The sequence below is a fragment of the Martes martes genome (genome assembly GCF_963455335.1).
Source record: "Martes martes genome assembly, chromosome: 9".
Taxonomy (NCBI): domain Eukaryota; kingdom Metazoa; phylum Chordata; class Mammalia; order Carnivora; family Mustelidae; genus Martes; species Martes martes.
Window position 1 is genome coordinate 44,805,578 of NC_137896.1, and position 19,248 is coordinate 44,824,825.

The following is a 19,248-nucleotide window of genomic DNA, read 5'->3' on the forward strand; positions in this document are numbered from 1 at the left end:
CAGTTGCCTCATCTGTGAAAAAATAATAATATAGTAAGAAAAAAATTAAGATTTTCTCAGCCTTTTTAAGATGTGAAATATAACATAAATATATATTTTTAAGTACAATAATGGTTAAGATCTACCTGCTTTGACTACTGTATTTAGTAATTATTAACTAAGTCATCATTATAATAATTCATTAAGAATTTTTTAATTTAAATTCAACTTAGTTAACATGTAGCATATTATTAGTTTCAGGGGTAGAATTAATGTTATTCATCAGTTGCACATGACACCCAGTGTTCCATCAGGTGCCCTCCTTAATGCCCATCACCCAGTTACCCCATCCCCCACCCACCCCCCCCTCCAACAACCCTGTTACTGTTTGCCTTCCTGTTTTAATCTTACTTTATTTTTCATCATTACAATAATTCTAAAGTTGTTGATCTCTCTCTGTATATGTCCCCTCCCGTTACCCCCAGTAAAGATGAAGTCCTGGTTTAAAAGTTACCTACTGTTCACTCATGAGTATTTTCAGCCATATTCATTTGCTTTGCTATCACTTTCTGCAACTCCTAAAAGTTTTAGAGAAACTACATGTGTATAGCTGTGTCGGGGAAAAGGAAGAACTGAACTGAAATCCTGAATTAGAGATTTACCTCAAGCACTGAGCTACAGAAAGTAATAGGAAGGCAGGGAAACATTGATCATTATGTCAGATTCTTAAATACTGATACATGCCCCTTCTTTTGGCAATAATGTCTATCTCTCAAAAACTTTTCAATTCCTAATATTATTCCAGTGTCAACAATAATGTGAAACACGGCATTCTGTCTTCAGCTTCCCTGGCTTAGAAAATGCTTGTGAGACACATAACAATGTCAGAATTTTAAGATTAAAGACCACCCTATTTCCTGTTGCTAAGCAAACAAAATGACAGACTATTTTAAAAAAGAAAAGAGGCACCTGTCTCACTGCCTGATCTCAGCGAACGGGAAAGCTGCCAACATGCAGAAGCACAGCTTGTATTTTACTGGAGCCACTATTTTACTTTGCAAATGCTGAGCCAGTTCAAATGTAAGGTTGCCTAATAGCAAGCAGCAGTTAATTTTTACAGGTTTCTTGTAATTTTTTTTTGTTATAAAAGTTTACATAATTGCTGGTAGAAATGTAAAATGGTACAGTAGATAAGTGGTTGCCCAGGGCTGGGGGCTGGTCAGGGAGGATGGGGAGTGATTGCTAAAGGGTACAGGGTTTCTTTTGGGAATGATGAAATGTTCTAAAATTGATTGTGATGGCTACACACCTGTGATTATATGGAAACCCCTGAATTGTATACTTTAATAAAAGGATGAATTTTATGGTCTGTGAGTTATAGCTCAATAAACTTATTTTTAACAGTTTAGGTCAAGTTAAATTTGTTAAATTAGAAAAAGGAACAGTTGAGCAGAGCAGTAATGTTCATTTTCCTGGCATAATCCTACACAAACACATTTTGGTTAGTTTCTTTTTCCTATGTTAGATTTATCTTTATGTAGGTATAAGCATACTGAATATATAACTTTGGAATTTTTTTCACTTGTCATATCTAAGCATTTCCCTTGTTACACCATAGTCTTCATTTACCTCATTTTTGTGACTTCATAATCTTGCCCTATTTTATGCAGTTTGTTTCTTACTTTTCATGATTGTAAATATGCTGTGAATGAACTTGTCACATAGCTTTTTTTTTTCCTATTAGGTTTACTTCCTTTAGGAGTTTACATGTAAAATTACAGAATCAAAGGCAATAAAGGTGTTTAGGACTTTTGATGCTGGATTCTTTCCTGTTTGCTATCAGAGGATTTTGCCTATTTATTTTGCTACAAACAATATAGAAATTTCTATTTCATATAACCTTCATCAATACTGGGGATATTTTTTATTGTTATTTTTGTTTTATTTATTTTTTAATTGAAATGTATTTGACATATAATATTTTATACATTTAAGTTATATAACAGGTTAATTTCATACATTTATATATTGTAATATGATTGCCGTTGTGATAATTAGCACCTTTTTATTATTACGTAATTACCATTTCCTTTCAGTGGTTGGGATAATTGAGTTCTAGTCTCTGAGCAAGTTTGATGATTATAATAATATTGTCTATATTCACTATATTGTATATTAGGTCTCTAGGACTTATTTACTACTCATTGCATGTTTGTACCCTTAAATGGTATCCCCAACACCCCATATCCCAGGGGTTATTTTTTAAGTAAACTTTTTATTCTAGAATAATTTCAGATTTGCAGAAAAGTGGGAGACAGTACAGTTTCCTTGGATCCCTCACCCAGTTCACACAGTTATCAACAACCTACGTTACAGTGCCACATTTGTCAAATCTAAAAAACCTACTTAGGTATATTACTATTAACCAAACTCTGGACTTCATTCATATTTCACCAGTTTTTCCATCACTGTCCTTTTTCTGTTCTAGGACAAAATCCAGAATTGGGTATAATAATTTTAATTTCTAAAATTTAATATTATGGTTTTAAAATGACATTGTGTTGTTGTCAGTTTGTTTTTAAAAAAAAATTTTTTTTAAAGGTCAAGTGTTTTGTTTAGATTTATTTATTTATTTGAGAGAGAGGGATAGCATGAGCAGGGGGAGGGACAGAGGGAGAGGGAGAGAGAATCGTAAGCAGACTCCAAACTGGCCTGAGCTGAAACCAAAAGTCAAACAGTTAACCAACTGAGCCACCCAGGTGCCCCAAGAGGTCACGTTTTTAAGGGAATATTTCTAATTATTCTGCTTGATAGTGGGAAGATTGGGGGTTAATTCCCATCCCAATAAACTTGCTTTATCAGAGTATTATTCCTGTTACTGAAAAACTAGAAGCATACTTCTGTGGTCTTCCTGCCAAAAATGCATAATCTGAACATGAACATGAGGAAACATCAGTCAAACACACATTGAGAGACAGTCTGCAAAGTAGCCAGCCTGTATTCTTAAAAAATGTCAAGGTCAAGAATGACAAAGACTAAAGAGCTGTTCCAGATTAAAGCAGACTCAAGAAACATGACTCTAGATTGGATCCTGAACCTAGGAGAAAAGGTAGCTATATAAAGACATTATTAGGCCAAGTGACAATTTTTTTTAAACATTTCTTTTTTTTTTAATATTTATTTATTTGACAGACAGAGATCACAAGTAGGCAGAGAGGCAGGCAGAGAGAGAGAGGGGGAAGCAGGCTCCCTGCTGAGCAGAGAGCCCCACGTGGGGCTCGATCCCAGGACCCTGGGATCATGACCTGAGCTGAAGGCAAAGACTTTAACCCACTGAGCCACCCAGGGGCCCCAAGTGACAAAATTTGAATGTGGACTGTGGGATAGAAAATAGCATTTTATCAATGTTAAGTTTCCTGATTTTAATCATTGAACTGTGTCTGTTCATGAAGGAGGATGTCCCTATGCTTAGGAAATACGCACTGAATTGCCTGGGGGAGAGGGGCCAGGTATCTACAATTTATCCTCAAATGGTTCAGGAAAAAATTGTGTGTGTGTGTGTCTGTGTGTGTATAAACATTCACATATATGTAGAGGGAGAGAGAATGATAAATGGGCAAAATGTAAACAATTGATAAATCTAGTTAAAAGATATAAGGGGAATTTTTCTTATGATTCCTGCAACAATGAAATTATATCAGAAACTTAACCTTCCTCCCCCCAAAAACAACAACTAGAGATATAGCAGCAAAAACTTTCTATTGGGTCTCAACAGATCCTCAAATGTAAGTTGTCTCTTTTGGTCCTACAGGTGAACAGATGCACCAACCCACAGATTTTTATTTTATGCATAATTAAGAGCCACCTTTTCATAACTCCTGATTTATTATAGGCTACTAAAATGCAATGTGCTTATTAATATCAGTAATTAGTATATTTGTTGAGGACCCACAGTTCCATATTCCAAAAAGTCTGGAATGCTTGGCAAAATTGGCACTTTATAAGCATTTGCTGTTGTAGAGATTTATAATTTCTCCTGTGTTTAGGAAGTACCCTTTGTTAACAGTGCTATCTTGAATTGTTGTTGTTGCTGTTTTTCACTTACAGTGGTTCTAGAAGCATTTACTATAAGTTAAATCATGATTACATGCTGCTTTTATTGATTGTGTGGGTTACTATTTAGATACTGCAGTTTCTCTCCATTTCTTGGCTCTTGGGGTTCTTTGTTCAGTGGGAATGGACTTGGAGTCTTTGGCCTCTTAGTAGGTCAGAGGACTTAGAGAATTACTGGTTGAAAGGGTTAGTCAGGGGTACTTCCTTTGGCCCTCCCTAGGTGGCTTTCTCCATCTCTAAGACCTGCCCCACTCCTTTGCTTTACATTTTGGCCTTAATCAGACCAACGAAGAGGGAGTTGTGTACTCCCTGTGTTGGATTAATAATCACTCGAATATTGGTTCATTAACACCCCCTAACTGGGTCTTGGAAGTGAAAAATCAAAGGCCTCCCCAATTCACAAGTCTGATCATTGATTTGCCTCAAGTTTCACTAAGTGGCCTCAGCATATGGCGAACTAAAGTTCTTCACAGTAGCCCATCACTTGAAGCCATGTGTTTGAAAACGTTTTTTGAGCACATGAAAAATGATAGTAGTTGTTAGATTAAGACAATGGTAATAGGTGATTTTCACCTGTTTTAAAATTTGTCTTTCTTCTTATATCAGCTTCTCAATTACAAAAGGAATAGAAGACACAAATATTTATATCACTGAATCAGGATGTTGATTACTATAATTTTGCTGTTTAACCAACATGGTACAATGAAACATTCTTAATAATGGCATGATGGCCTCTTTGGATGGTGAAATGGCAATATCCTATGTCAGCCTTGACCCAACAATTTCAATTCTAGAAAGCTGTCTTGTTAATGTACTCCCATGTTTGCCTAGAGGCATACGCTCAATGATAATCACTGTAGCATGGTTTAGAACGGTAGATGGTGGGAAACAAACCAAGGTCCATCAAAACAAGACTGGTTAAATAAATTATGGTATGTTTATAGAATAGGATAATATTCAGCTGCTGAAATTATAATGCAGTCTTGTTTCCGGTCCAACGTATAAGAAATTTGGAAGTCACCACACCACCCTAACAAGTAAAAAGCTGAACAAACCACAAAATCAGCAACTCTTCTTAGATCTCTCAGGGAAGTGGGGTTACAGAGCAATCCGCTGCCTCTAAATTTGGAGAGACCAACAGGGAATACAGAGAATCACAGTTTATTAGAGCAGAGCTGAAACCACTACAATAACCAGGGCCAGGTTGGAGAAATGAACTGTAATTGACAAATTGCCAGAGGCTCAGCATAGACAAGCCTGAGATAAAAATTCCAGGGAGATCGAGTCATAGTCCTTCTTTCCCCACTTTTGTGTTTTAACTCCAGGGAGCATTAATAGGTGTGCACAGTGAATATCAGAGAAAAATCCTCCTATAATTCAGGGATGGGCAGGGGGAAAGTAACCATTTTTAAATACGTGAGAGAGTTCTGTTCTTAACAAAATCTGCCTGGGGCACCTGGGTGGCTCAGTGGGTTAAGCCTCTGCCTTTGGCTCAGGTCATGATCTCAGGATCCTGAGATCAAGCCCCACATCGGTCTCTCTGCTCAGCAGGGAACTTGCTTCCCCCCTCTCTCTGCCTGCCTCTCTGCCTACTTGTGATCTCTGTCTGTCAAATAAGAAAATAAAAAATCTGCCCTCAGGAGAAACTGACCAGAGCCTAAGTGACCTGAGGCAAGGGAAATATCAACCTCAGAAGGCTAGTCTGTCTAGCCTTCTATGTGTAGAAAGGGAAATAATCAATTCCAGCCCCTTCTAGCCTTGAACTTTTAAGAGTACTCTTTAAAAATGTCTTTAAGAAAGTCAGTAGAGTGTAGAGGTATGGATATTTCTGGGCTCTGAATTCTGTTCCATTGATCTGTATATATATATATATATATATATATATATATATGTGTGTGTGTGTGTGTGTGTGTGTGTGTGTGTGTGTATCTGTATGCCAGTAGAGTCTACAATTACCCTAGTTTTGTAGTAAGGTTTGAAAGTGGGAAATACTACGTCTCCAAGTTTGCTCTTTTTTGGAAAATTGTTTTGCTTATTCTGGGCTCCTTGTATTTCCATATGAATTTTAGTATTAGCTGGCCAATTTCTGTAAAACTGCCAGTTGGGATTTTGATAAAGATTGCATTGAATGTATAGATCAATTTGGGTGTAAGATTGGTCATCTTAACAATGTAACTCTTACATTCCTTGAACACAGAAGTGCTTTCCATTTATTTAAGCCTTTTTTAATTTCTTTCATCAGTGTTCTATAGTTTTCAGTGTACAAGTCTTGCACTTATTTTTAAATTTATTCTGGGGTGCCTGGGTGGTTCAGTCATTAAGCGTCTGCCTTCGACTCAAGGTCATGATTTCAGGATCCTGGGTTCAAGCCCCACATTGGGCTCCCTTCTCAATGGGAAGCCTGCTTCTCCCTCTCCCACTCCCCCTGTTTATGTTCCCTCTCTTGCTCTCTCTCTGTCAAATAAATAAAATCTTCAAAAACAAACAAATCAATAAATGTGTTCTGTTTTTTATGCTATTGTATATAGAATTGTTTTCTGATTTCAGTTTCAAATAGTTAATTGCTAATATATAGAAATAAATTTCTATTTGTATATTGATCTTGTATCCTGCAACCTTGCTGAACTTACTACCTCTAATTGTTTCTTGTGATTCTTGAGGTTTTTCTTTATATGAGACCGTGTTATCAGCCAATAAAGATAATTTTACTTCCTTTGAAATCTAGATGCCTTCCATTTCTTTTTCTTGCCAATACCATTCTGCCTAGAATCTGTATGTCTTGTTAAATAGAAATGATGAACACAGACATGCTTGTGTTAATCCTGATCTTAGGGAGAAAACTTTTAGTCTTTCACCATTAACTATGATGTTAACTATGTGTTTCCTGTAGATGCACTTTATCATGTTGAGGGAGTTCCCTTTTATTCCTAGTTTGTATAGTGCTTTTTGTCATGAACATGTATTGGATTTTGTCAAATGCTTTTTCTTTGCCTATAGAGATAATCTTTTGGGTTTTTTCCCTTTAGTAAGATAGTGTTTTATATTACTTGATTTTCATACGTTGAACAAACTTTTATTCCTGGCATAAATCCTACACAGTCATGGTGTATAATTCCTTTATGTGTTGCTGAATTCAGTTCACTAGTATTTTGTTGAGAATTTTAACATTTAGGGGCAGCTGGTTTGCTCAGTGGGGGTTAAAGCCTCTGCCTTTAGCTCAGGTCATGATCTCAGGGTCCTGGGATCAAGCCCTGCATCCGGCTCTCTGCTCAGCGAGCGGGGAGCCTGCTTCTTCCACTCTCTGTCTCTGCCTGCCTGTCTGCCTTCTTGTGATCTCTGTCTAATAAATAAATAAAATCTTTAAAAAAAAAGAATTTTAACATCGATATTCATAAGAAATATTGGTTTGTAGTTTTCCTTTTTTGAGACATCTTTGTCTGGTTTTGGTGTTAGGGACTGGCCTCATAGAATGAGTTGAGGAGTATTTCTTCCTTGCCTGTTTTTAGAAGAGTTTGTGAAGGACTGGTGTTAACTCTTTAAGCCTCTGGTAGGATTAACCAATGAAGCCTTCTGGTCCTGGACTTTTCTTTGTGAGAAATTTTTTTTAACTGCTAGTTCAATTTCTTGCTACATGTCTATTCAGACTTTTTCTTTCTTCTTGAGTCAGTTTTAGTAGTGTGTGTCTTTCTAAGAATTTGTCCAGGGGTGTCTGGGTGGCTCGGTGGGTTAAGCCTCTGCCTTTGGCTCAGGTCATGATCTCAGGGTCCTGGGATCAAGCCCTGCATCAGACTCTCTGCTCAACAGGCAGCCTGCTTCCCGCACCCCCTCTGCCTGCTTGTGATCTCTGTCAAATAAATAGACAAAATCTTAAAAAAAAAAAAAAAGAATTTATCCAACTCATCTAGGTTGTCTAATTTGCTGGCATATCATTATTGATAGTAGTCCCTTATAATCCTTTTTATATCTATAAGGTTGGTAACAAAGTACTCACCTTAATTTCTGATTTTGATAACTTCTTTTTTTTTTTCTTAGTCTAGCTAGAGGTATGTCAATCTGTTGATCTTTTCAAAGAATCAATTTTTGGTTTTGTTGATTATCACTATTGTTTTTCTCGTGCCTAATTTGTTTACTTCTATGCTGATCTTCATTATTTCCTTCCTTCTGCTTGCTTTGGATTTAATTGGCTCTTCTTTTTTAAATTTCTTTTTAAAAAATATTTTATCTATTAGAGATAGAGAGAGTGTGTGCACACCCACGTGTACACATGAGCATGGGAGGGAGCAGAGAGAGAGGGGAAGAGAGAATATCAAGCAGACTGTGCTGAGTGCAGAACCCAACATGGCACTCAATCCCACGACCTTTGAGCCCAAATCAAGAGCTGGATGCTCAACTGATTGAGCCACCCAGGTGCCCCTTCTTTGTTTAATTTCTTAACATGAAAAGCTAGGCTATTGCTTAAGAGTTCTTTCTTCTTTTTTAATATAGGCTTTTACAGCTAATGAATTTTCCTCTAAGTGCTGCTTCTTGTAGGTCTTAGTATGTTGTATTTTCCTTTTCATTTAACTCAAACTCTTTTCTTATTTGCCTCGTAATTTCTTCTTTGACCCATTAGTTATTTAGGAGTGTGTTTTGTAATTTCCATGCATTTTTGAATTTGCCAAATTTCCTTCTTTTACTGACTTCTAATTTTATTCTGTTGTCATTGGAGAACATACTTTAAATTCCTTTAAATGTATTGAGACTTGATTTATTACCTAAAATATGGGCCTATCCAATAGAAAGTTCAATGTGCACATGAGAATATGGATTCTGCTGGTGGTAGGTGGAGGTTTCTGTATACATCCATCAGGTCTAATTGGTGTATAATTGTTCAAATCTTCTATTTCCTTGTTGATCTTCTATCTAATTATCTAGATCGTCTGCCTATTTTGTCTGATATTATTATAACTACTTCAGCTTTCTTTTGGTTACTATCTACATAGTATATTTTTTTCATGAGGCTCTGTTCATATATCATTTTCCTTTCCTGTTCTTTTAACCTGTTTGTGTCTTTGAATCTAAAATGAGTCACTTTAGATAGTATATAGTTTGGTCATGGCTTTTTAAAAATCTCCTCTGCCGGTCTCTGACTTTAATTGTAGCATTTAATCCATTTAAATTTAATGTGATTACTAAAAAGGTAGGATTTAGGGGCACCTGGTAGGTCAGTTGTTTAAGCATCCAACTTTTTTTTTTTTTTAATATTCTTTTATTTATTTATTTATTTATTTATTTATTTTAATTTTATTTTTTCAATGTTCCAAGATTCATTGTTTATGCACCACACCCAGTGCTCCATGTAATACATGCCCTCCTTAATACCTACCACCAGGCTCACCTATTGCCCCACCCCCCAAGAATCCAACTCTTGATTTTGGCTCAGGTCATGATCCCAGGGTCCTGAGATGGAGCCTCACACTGGGCTGTATACTCAGTGGAGCATCTTCTTGAGATTCTCTCTTTCTCCTTCCCTCTCCTTCTGCCTCTTCCCCCACTCACCCTCTCTCCCTCTCTCTCACTCTCTCAAATAAATAAATAAATCTTAAATAATAATAAAAAGGTAAGATTTGATTCTGATTCTGCCACTTTGTACTTTGTTTTCTATATATATATTTTTGTTCCTTTAATCCTCCATACGGCCTTCTTTTGCATTAAACATATATTTTCTAGTGTGCTCTTTTAATTCCCTGTCATTTCTGTTACTGTGGATTCCCTGGTGTTATAATTAATAGCTTATAATAATCTAGTTCAGACTAATACCAACTTAACTTTAATAGCTTGCCAAAACTTGGCTCCTGTATACTCCATTCTTTTCCCACTCCTTTTGTGGTGTAATTGTAGTACAAACTATGTCTTTCTATCTTATATGCTGCTCATCCACATATATTTATAATTATTGCTTGATGCAGTTGTTTTTTAAGTCATATAGGAGAAAAAAGAGTTACAAAAATACATTTATGCTACCTTTTATGTTTACAAGTGCAGTTACCCTTATTAGTGCTATTTATTTCTCTTTTTTTCCTTTTTTTAATTTAAGTATAGTTGACACACAATGTTGCATTAGTTACATTGGTTTCAGATGTACAACATAGTGATTCAACAACCCCATATATTACGCTATACTCATATCCACAAGTACAGCTACTGTCTTTCACCGTACAATGCTATTATAACATAATTGAGTATATTCCCTATGCTGAACCTTTCATCCATACGACCTATCCATTCTGTAACTGGAAATCTGTACTTCCCACTGCCCTTCACCCATTTTACCCATCCCTCCATCCCCTTCCTTCTGGCAACCATCAGTTTATACTCTATATTTAAAAATCTATTTCTGCTTTTTTAAAAATTTGCTTGTTTGTGCATTTGTTTTTTATATTCTACATATGAATGAAATCATATGGTATTTGTCTTTCTCTGATTTATTTCAGTTAGCATTATACCCTCTAGGTTCTATCAATGATGTTGCAAGTGGCAAAGTCTAATTTTTTATGGCCAAGTAATATTCCATAGTGTGTATACACACACACATACAAACACACTACATCTTCTTTATCCATTTATCCACATACACACCACATTTTCTTTATCCATTTATCTATCAATAGATATTTAGTTTGCTTCCATATCTTGGCTACTGTAAATAATGGTAAAATAAACATGGGTTGCTATGTTTTTGTTTTCTTTGGGTAAATACCCAGTAGTGGAATTACTGGAGCATATGGAATTTCTATTTTTAACTTTTTGAGGAACTAACATACTATTTTCCACAGTGGCTGCACCAATTTACATTTCTACCAACAGTGCACAAGGGTTCCTTTTTCTCCACATCTTCACCAACACTTGTTGGCAAGGTTTTTGATTTGTTTTTGGTTTTTTATTCTAGCCATTCTGACAGATATGAGGTGATAGCTCATTATGGTTTTGATTTGCATTTTCCCTGATTATTAGTGATGTTGAGCATCTTTTCATGTATGTGTTGGCCATCTGTATGTCTTCTTTGGAAAAAATGTCTCTTAGGTCCTCTGCCCATTTTTAATCAGATATTTGGTTTCTTGGTGTTGAGTTGTAGAAGTTCTTTATATATTTTGGATATGAACCCCTTTATCAGATATATCATTTACAAATCATCTTCACCCATTCAGTAGGTTGCCTTTGTGTTTTATTGATGATTTCCTTTACTGGGCAAAAGCGGGTATAGTCCCAGTAGTTCCCTTTTGCTTTTTGTTTACCTTGCTGGAGGAGGCAGACATACGTAGAAAACTCTTGCTAAGGCTCATGGCAAAGAGATTACTGCCTGTATTTTCTAGAAGTTTTATGGTTTCAGGGAGGGACAGTATATTTGAAGAGAAGCAAACCAAGATTCTGTTTCAGTTGTGTGTGTAACATTTTCTCTCTTAAAATTTGAGCCTCAGATTTTTCCATCCACAGAAGAGTGATGCAAATACATCTCCCCATCTATTCTGCAGGGCTCTGTGAACTAAAGTTATTAAGTATGTAGAGATGCTTCAGTCCCTTTAGAAGAAAGGCACTTAACTTCCTCAAGGCTTCATTATTATTACTTCCAGTTCTACTTCCCACTGTGTGTCCTTGATCAAGCCACTGAACCAATTGCTTCAGTTGCTCCACCCAACACCCCCCCTTTTTTCTAGCCCCCTCTCTTTTTAAGGAAGAGACAATGCTCATTCTCCCCCCATAGACATGACAGTAAATTTATTCTTATTTCATTTTATTTTATTTAAACTTATTTTATTTAAATTCAATAAGTTAACATGTAGTGTATCATTAGTTTCAGATGTAGAGATCAGTAATTCATCAGTTGTATATAACATGCCAGTAAATTTAAATTGCTTTACATGTGTTTAAAATTACTTGAAGATGTTCGGCAAAATCTGCTGTTATTTGCAGTTTGACTTGCAATTAGGATTATTTGCACAGATGGAGTATATTTTAATGTAATCCCGAATGTGATTACTTGAAGTTTTTTTAAATATTATGTATAATACTAGAAATAGAGTTTTGAAACCTCCTATAGTCCTTTGTATGTATCTCTCCCTCCTTCCTTCTCTCTCTCTTCTTTTTTTGTCTAGTATCTAGCTCTATTAAATCCAAGCTTCTCTGTGAAAAGTGGTTAGAACCTTCAGCTTTTTTAAAAATTGTGATAAAATATATATAACATAAAATTTACCGTTTTAACCATGTTCAAGTGTACAATTCATTGGCATTAAGTACTTTCACATAGTTGTGCAATGTGTGCATCCATTTTTGAAAAATGCAGACTCCATCGTTGCTGGACAATATTTGTTTTGTGAACCAATATTGTTATTAAAATTAACTAGTATGGACTGTACTGTGTTTCTGACATTTTGTGGAAGCTGTGAGTTTTATAAAACGAGGTCGGTGTTGATTTCAGTGGTCATGCATCCTTTTCCTCATTTCATTTCAGAGAATAACCTAAACAACCTATTTGTTTACCCACAAGTTGTTTAATTCACATCTCTTTTGGTGTCGCAGGTTGCAAGGCAGGCGGGAATTAACTCGGGGACAGCCATGTCAAGAGGATTGTATCAACCAGCAACAATCTTTATGGGCCGCCAAATGTCAGCTGTCTCAAGCATTGGAGGTTTCAGTACAGAGCAGAAATCTCCCCAGCCCACAAAGAACTTTTCAATTCCTGACCCACATTCACACCGACAGACAGCCCAGAGCGGTAATGTGACAGACAGCTATGTAGTACAAACTAATAGTGACACACTGTGCTTAAATAAGTCTGACAAAATAGATGGAAAGACATCTCTTCAGACTGGTGAGGAAACGCCAGTCACAGCCAGCGCATTGTCTGAGGAGGAACAAACTCATTGCTTGCAGATAGGAAGCAACACACGTCACGGCGAGAGTAGTTTATCTGAAGGCAAAAAGTCTGCTGAACTCCATTCCCCGTTACGGGAAAGATTAAGTCCAGAGAACAGAACCACGGATTTAAAGTGTGACAGTTCCAGCAGATCAGCAGGATCAGAGGGAGAAATACTGACACAGGAACATATTGAAGTCAAGGAAGAAAGAGCCAGACCGCCAGTCTCTCCGATATCAGTCTCAGAATACTGTGCATTTGAAAATAAGTGTTCTCAAGAGAAGGATTCTGCTTGGGAAGGTTTCTCAGGTGGGGTGAGAGGCTGAGCTTGTTTGCTGATTTTTGTTGGTGTTTAGTTTTGGGGGTGGTAGCGTTCTTATATAAGAAAAACATATACTCTTTAATTTTTTCTCTGTCAAAAAAGCAAACCAGTGACTTGGCCAACAAATTCCATTCTAATGAATTCTTGAATATAGGCATGGAAATATTTTCGCAAGCTAATTTGCTGACTTTAAAGCCCACTGTGATATTTTTATTGACTTATCATGTACTATAGTTAGTTGTGGATTGTTTCTACATGTATTTAGCTGAGTAATTCTGCCTGTGAGGCAGAACGTGTTTACCTCGCTTCTCCCTGAAGTTAGTGATCGGTAATCTATGCATATCCCCTCTTACAGATCATCTTCCTCCCAGGGACCCAGAGTCACAGAAACCCTTCAGAAAAATGCAGGAAGAGCAGGAGGAGAAAAGTTTGAGCAGCAGCAGCAGTGACCTCACAGTCTCTGTAAGTGAAGATGATCTCATTTTCAAGAGTCCAGAACCACAGCCAAATCCGAGTGACAAGATGGAAGAAGATGGAATAGAGGCCTTAAAACTAATCCACTCTGAGCAAGAAAGAGATGCCCTATCCACCGAAAAACATAATTGTATTTTGCAAACCCTAAGCTCTCCTGATTCAAAAAAGGAATCCTCTACTAACTCACCAACAAGAGAGTAAGCCATTCAATTTTTTTTTTTACTGTTCTGTTTTTAATTATAGACATTTTTAGAGACCATTCCACTGAGAATGTATTATTGAACCCTCAGCCATGGGTGGGTAAGTTCCTTAAGTCTCATAAACAGTCTTTAAATAAGTTCTGATTTTTCTTTCCTTTTTTTTTTAATGAAATAGCTTTAAAAGTCTGAATATCATTGAATCATGGTGATTGGCAGTTTATAATTATATCCAAACAATCCTTAGTTAATTTGTAAGTCATTCCTCCCACACCCTGCCTTCCAGCCTTTTAGAGAAGAAATCAATTTTGAAGTTGTGGTAACACAGGTGACAAATAGTTAAACTTACTAGGAGTTCATCTTTAGAGGCTAAGAACTTTGTATCTAATTAATTTGCTTAATCCTTTTATTCCTTGCCATGGTATCATATGGTTCAATATGAGTTTACAAGTTCTGTTACAAGTATTTCTAAGTCAGCTTTCCTTTTCTGAATGTAAAAATGAAGACACTGGAATCTTTAATGTTAAATAGGAACAACATCCATGTTATACATTCTGAGCACTTACAATATTCACCTTACAGGGGCGCCTGGATGTCTCAGTCGGTTGAGAGTCTGACTTTTGGTTTCGGCTCAGGTCATGATCTCATGGATCATGGGATAGAGCTGTCTTAGCATTGGGCTCTGTGCTCAGCAGAGAGTCTGCTTGAAAAATTCTTTCCCTCTGCCCCTCCCCCATTCATGCATGCACATTCTCTCTCTCTAAATAAATCTTTAAAAAATAATATCTAACTCATGAAAGCTCATTTATGATTTTTACTGCTGACTTGTATAGAGAGCATAGAAACTGTTAGAAAACGAATTCTGCGATAAAAAGTAGCATCGCATCTCTTGTAGGGATAGAAGGAACCTAAGTAAACAACCTAAGGTAGATCTCATCTTTTAAAAACAGGGAAACCAAGGCCAGGAACATAGGAGTGACATTTGAGCCATTCGGGCAGACCTATACAGCGTACCTCCCCAGCCTCCACGCTACCTCCAGAACTTTCTTTTATACCGCAATGGTGTCACTCTTTCTTTTCAAGCATCTCAGCAACAGTGAAAAACTAAGTAGGCATTCTTGCATATCAGGGTATATATTCTCTTTTAGAGCACTGTTATCCTTTTCACCATATTGCTTTTTACCACTCATAATCTACTTATGTGAAAAAGTTTAAGTATAGTCTGATTGACTCCAAGCTGGCATTCAAGAAATTTTTATTAAGAGCACCCCCAAGTACAAAGTACTTGCACTATGGATGGAAGAACTGACAAATTTCCTGTCCTGGTTTGTTGCGAAGGCAAGCCAAATGGGTTTTTCTAGTCATAATACTTCTCTCCCATCAAAGAGGTACAGGTATTACATCATACATCATCAGAAACTTTATTACTAGAGATAAAATAATCTATTTTGGGTTTTGTATTCACAGGCTTCTTTTTATAGCAACTCATTGGCCAAGTTAGTACTTTGGTAGGCTAACCAGGGGCTGGTGTACTTACTCGAGATTCATTCTTTTTCTGAGATGAAAAACATTGAGTATGTGTGTATACATAAACAATGTCAAAAACATTGAGTGTATATGTGGAATTAAGAGCAGTCTATCTCTTTTTCTCCTATATGAATGCCTTTTTCCTGTGATCTTAAAGCCAAGTTCCTTGGAATTTGGGGATATGGTTTTCCAAAATTTATCAGGAAATATGGGCACTTGGGGAATTTTTAAATATTTGCCTTAAAAGAACGCCCCCAGAATGAAAGGTCAGTCAGCACTGGTTGATATCTGTGCTCTCAGATTTGAGCCTGTTGATTTTTTGTGGTGAAAGTACTCCCCATGAATAGGTTGGAAGTGGTTTTAAATGATGCTGGTTAACCTGCTGAGATTCCCACTGCTTTTGAGGCCCTACTTTGTCTTACTTATTCTTTAGCTTGAGCTACTCTTCTTTGCTCTAAGGGTTAATTATTAATCTGGGGTTATAATCATATTTATAGAGCTGACACTGTGACCTCAAAGGTTCATTATCTCGGTTTGCTTTAGGGTCTTTTGGGGGCTTAGAGAAAAGTCATTTGAATGAATTTTAGTTAACAAAGATGAGGAGGTGGGACAAAGGCAGACACATAGGAAGACATGAACAGAAAACCGGTACCTCTGATGATGATAGTTATGATGTTTTAGCACATCTCTGTGTCAGCTGAATTGCTGTGTTTGGACATAAAACTTGGTCTTTAGCTTCCTGGCAGTAAAGGTGAAAAGAGGAGTACAGTATGCTGAATAGTTTCCATCTGAGGGGAATAATGAAGCCAAGGATTATTTTTGTGTTATTTGGGTTTTGTTTTGTTCAGAAAAAATTGAAAGGCTCTTTTGAAATATAGTTCACATACCATACAATCCACCCATTTGAAGTGTACAATTCAAGGGCTTGGGGTATATTACATTACTGATTTGTAAAAATTGTGCTATAATATAAAAAAACATTTTAAAAGTACCACCTTAAGCATATAATTTAGTGTTAGCACCATATCGTGCAACCATCACCACTGTCTATTTCCAAAAGTTGTTCCTCACCCCAAATATAAACTCCATAATCAGGAAGCAGTGACTCTCCATTCTTTCCTCCTCCCAGTCTCAGGTAACCTCTAATCTACTTTCTGTCTATGAATTTGTTTATTCTGTTGGTAATTATACAATATTTGACCTTTTGTGTCTGGCTTATTTCAGTTAGCATAAGATCTTTGAAGTTCATACAGGTTGATGCAAATATCAGAACTTCATTCAATTTTATGGCTAAATAATATTCCAGCATATGGATATACCACATTTTGTATATCCATTCATCTGTTGATGGACACTTGGGTTGCTGCTACCTAAAAGCCAAGTGTTTTTGAGAAGCTTCATGACCCAGTCCCATGGCTCCTTCCAGATATTGAATTCTGGATTCCTTCATCACAAGTTATAATTAACCTTTCTCATAAGAAAGCATACTAAAATGAAACTAAGAAAAAAAAATGTCCAAAAGAATCTTGCTATTCTTTAAGAGTAAATAGTTTGCTGCAAACGTTGGTACAAAGCTCCATGATTTAAAACACCAGACATTTATTACTTTTCACATATCAGGTGGTTGGCCCAGTGTCATTTGGGGCCATAGGGATAATTTGGCTGTGAGCCCCTCTTCATCCAGGAGAGTAGTTCACCCTGTCACCTGGTGGTGGTAGCAGAGTTCCCAAGACAGCAAGACAGCAAGCCCCAGGGCCCAAGTGCTTTTAGAGTGTCTGCCTGAGCCTCATTCACCACTGTCCTGTGGCTGAAGAAAGTCACAGGCCCCAACCCAGAGTCAACAGGTGAAAAAGTGAAGAGGTCACCGCTTGATGGAATAAATGGCAGAGTCACATTATAAAAAATGGGGGGCAGGGGAGACACACAGGAAAGGGCAGTTTATGATCATTTTTTGCAAGCTACCACAGTACTTTAGGACAAATTCAAAGGAAGATAAGCTCAGTGTGAGTTCAAAGGGCAGGAAAAGTTTTGCACAGGTGTTGATGCAGCATCTAGAAGGCTGTTGAGGCTTCAAGTAAGAAGGCAGTGGAAAGAGACGAGTTAGATATGGAGGAGGAGTGCAGAAAGGCACATGGATGGAGAGAGCACAGAGGGCAAGGAAGGGCAGAGCCTAGGGTGTGACTGAGGCTCACTGAACAGGACTCCTTGAAGAAAAGGTTTAAAACGGTGCCTGAGGTGTGGCCAGGAACAGGCCTAGAATCAGGTTAATGAATTCAGAGTTCATTTTCTACCTTTTGCACGACTGCTGAAGGGTAGTATGGTGTGTAACTTCACTTAGGAAGATTAATCTGGCATTATTAGTCTCATCAGAAAACAAATCATCCACAATGAGGTAGGCAGAATTCTGAGGTGGCTCCCAAGAGTCCTGCCTCCTGGCGTGCATTCTGTATAATCCATTTGCCTTGAGTGTGGGTGGGACTGTGCATCTGATGGATTTCCCTCCCACAATTAGTTTATATTATATGACAGACATGAAGGATTTTGCAAATATGATAAAGTCCCAAATCAGTTGATTTTGAGCTAATAAAAGGAATTATCCAGAGTGGGCCTGACCTAAGCAGATCAGCCTTTACAAGGGCTTGGGTCTTTATGAAGTCAGAGATTCAAAGCCGCTGGTATACTCTCCTATTTGCCTTGAAAAAGCAAACTTGCCATTTGCGAAGAAGGCCAGAAGGCAAGAAACGGTTCGCAGGAAGTTCATTTGCCAACAACCAGTGAGCTTGGAAGAGACCCAGAGTTAGACAAGATTGCAGACCTGGCCAGTGCCTTGATTTGTGCTTGGTGAGACTGAGCATAAGACTCCACTAGCCTAGGGGCGCCTGGGTGTCTCATTTGGTTGAGCATCTACCTTTGGTTTCAGCTCAGGTCATGATCTCAGGGTCATGAAATCCAGCCCTGTGTTGGACTGTGTGCTCAGGGGAACATCTGCTTGAGATTCTCTCTCTCCCTCTGCAACTCACCCTGCTTATGTGCCATCTCTCTCTCTCTCTTTTTCTCTCTCTCTCTCATTATGCTTATGGTACTATATTTAGGTATAAGATCACCTAGATTTTCTCTTATATTATCTTCTAGAAATAGTTTACATTTAGATCTGTGATCCATTTGGGGTTAATTTTTGTGACTGGCAGAAGGTCAATTTCCAGATTCATTTTGTCTTTTTGCTTGTGGTTGTCTTATTTGTTCCAGTACCATCTGTTCATAAGACTGTCCTTTTTCTGTTGAAGAGTTGAATAGTTTATTTGTGTAGATCTGTTTCTGGACTTTCTATTCTATTCCATTGATCTGTTTACCAGGACTATACTGTCTTCATTATAGTAGCTTTGTAATAAATCTTGAAGTCATCTGGTATTAGTCCTCTGAACTTGCTCTTCTTCAGTACTGTATTGGCTCCTCTAGGTCTTCTGCTTTCCATATAGACTTTAGAATCAGTTTTTCAATATCCAGAAAAATAACTTGCTAAGATTTTGATTGATATTGTATTGAATCCGGAGTTGGGATTCAAAGGGACACCTGGCTGGCTCAGTCACTAGAGCATGTAGTTCTGGATCTCAGGTTCGTGATTTCAAGGCCCACATTGGGTGTGGAGCCTACTTTAAAACAAGAAGGAAGGAAGGTAGGTAAGTGGAAGGAAGGAAGGAAGGAAAGAGGGAGAGGGGGGCAGGGAGGGAGGGAGAGATGGAAGG

General features: G+C 37.4%; 1 protein-coding gene across 2 annotated transcripts in view; it reads left to right on the forward strand.

The window, feature by feature from the left end:
* Positions 1 to 19,248, forward strand: part of KIZ (kizuna centrosomal protein) — a 125,276-nt gene that overhangs the window by 32,305 nt on the left and 73,723 nt on the right. For both annotated transcript variants that reach the window (XM_080812712.1, XM_080812713.1), the window contains 2 exons: positions 12,649 to 13,294; positions 13,663 to 13,978. In XM_080812712.1, the coding sequence (XP_080668838.1) occupies positions 12,649 to 13,294; positions 13,663 to 13,978 (962 nt within the window). The remainder of the gene's footprint in view (positions 1 to 12,648; positions 13,295 to 13,662; positions 13,979 to 19,248) is intronic.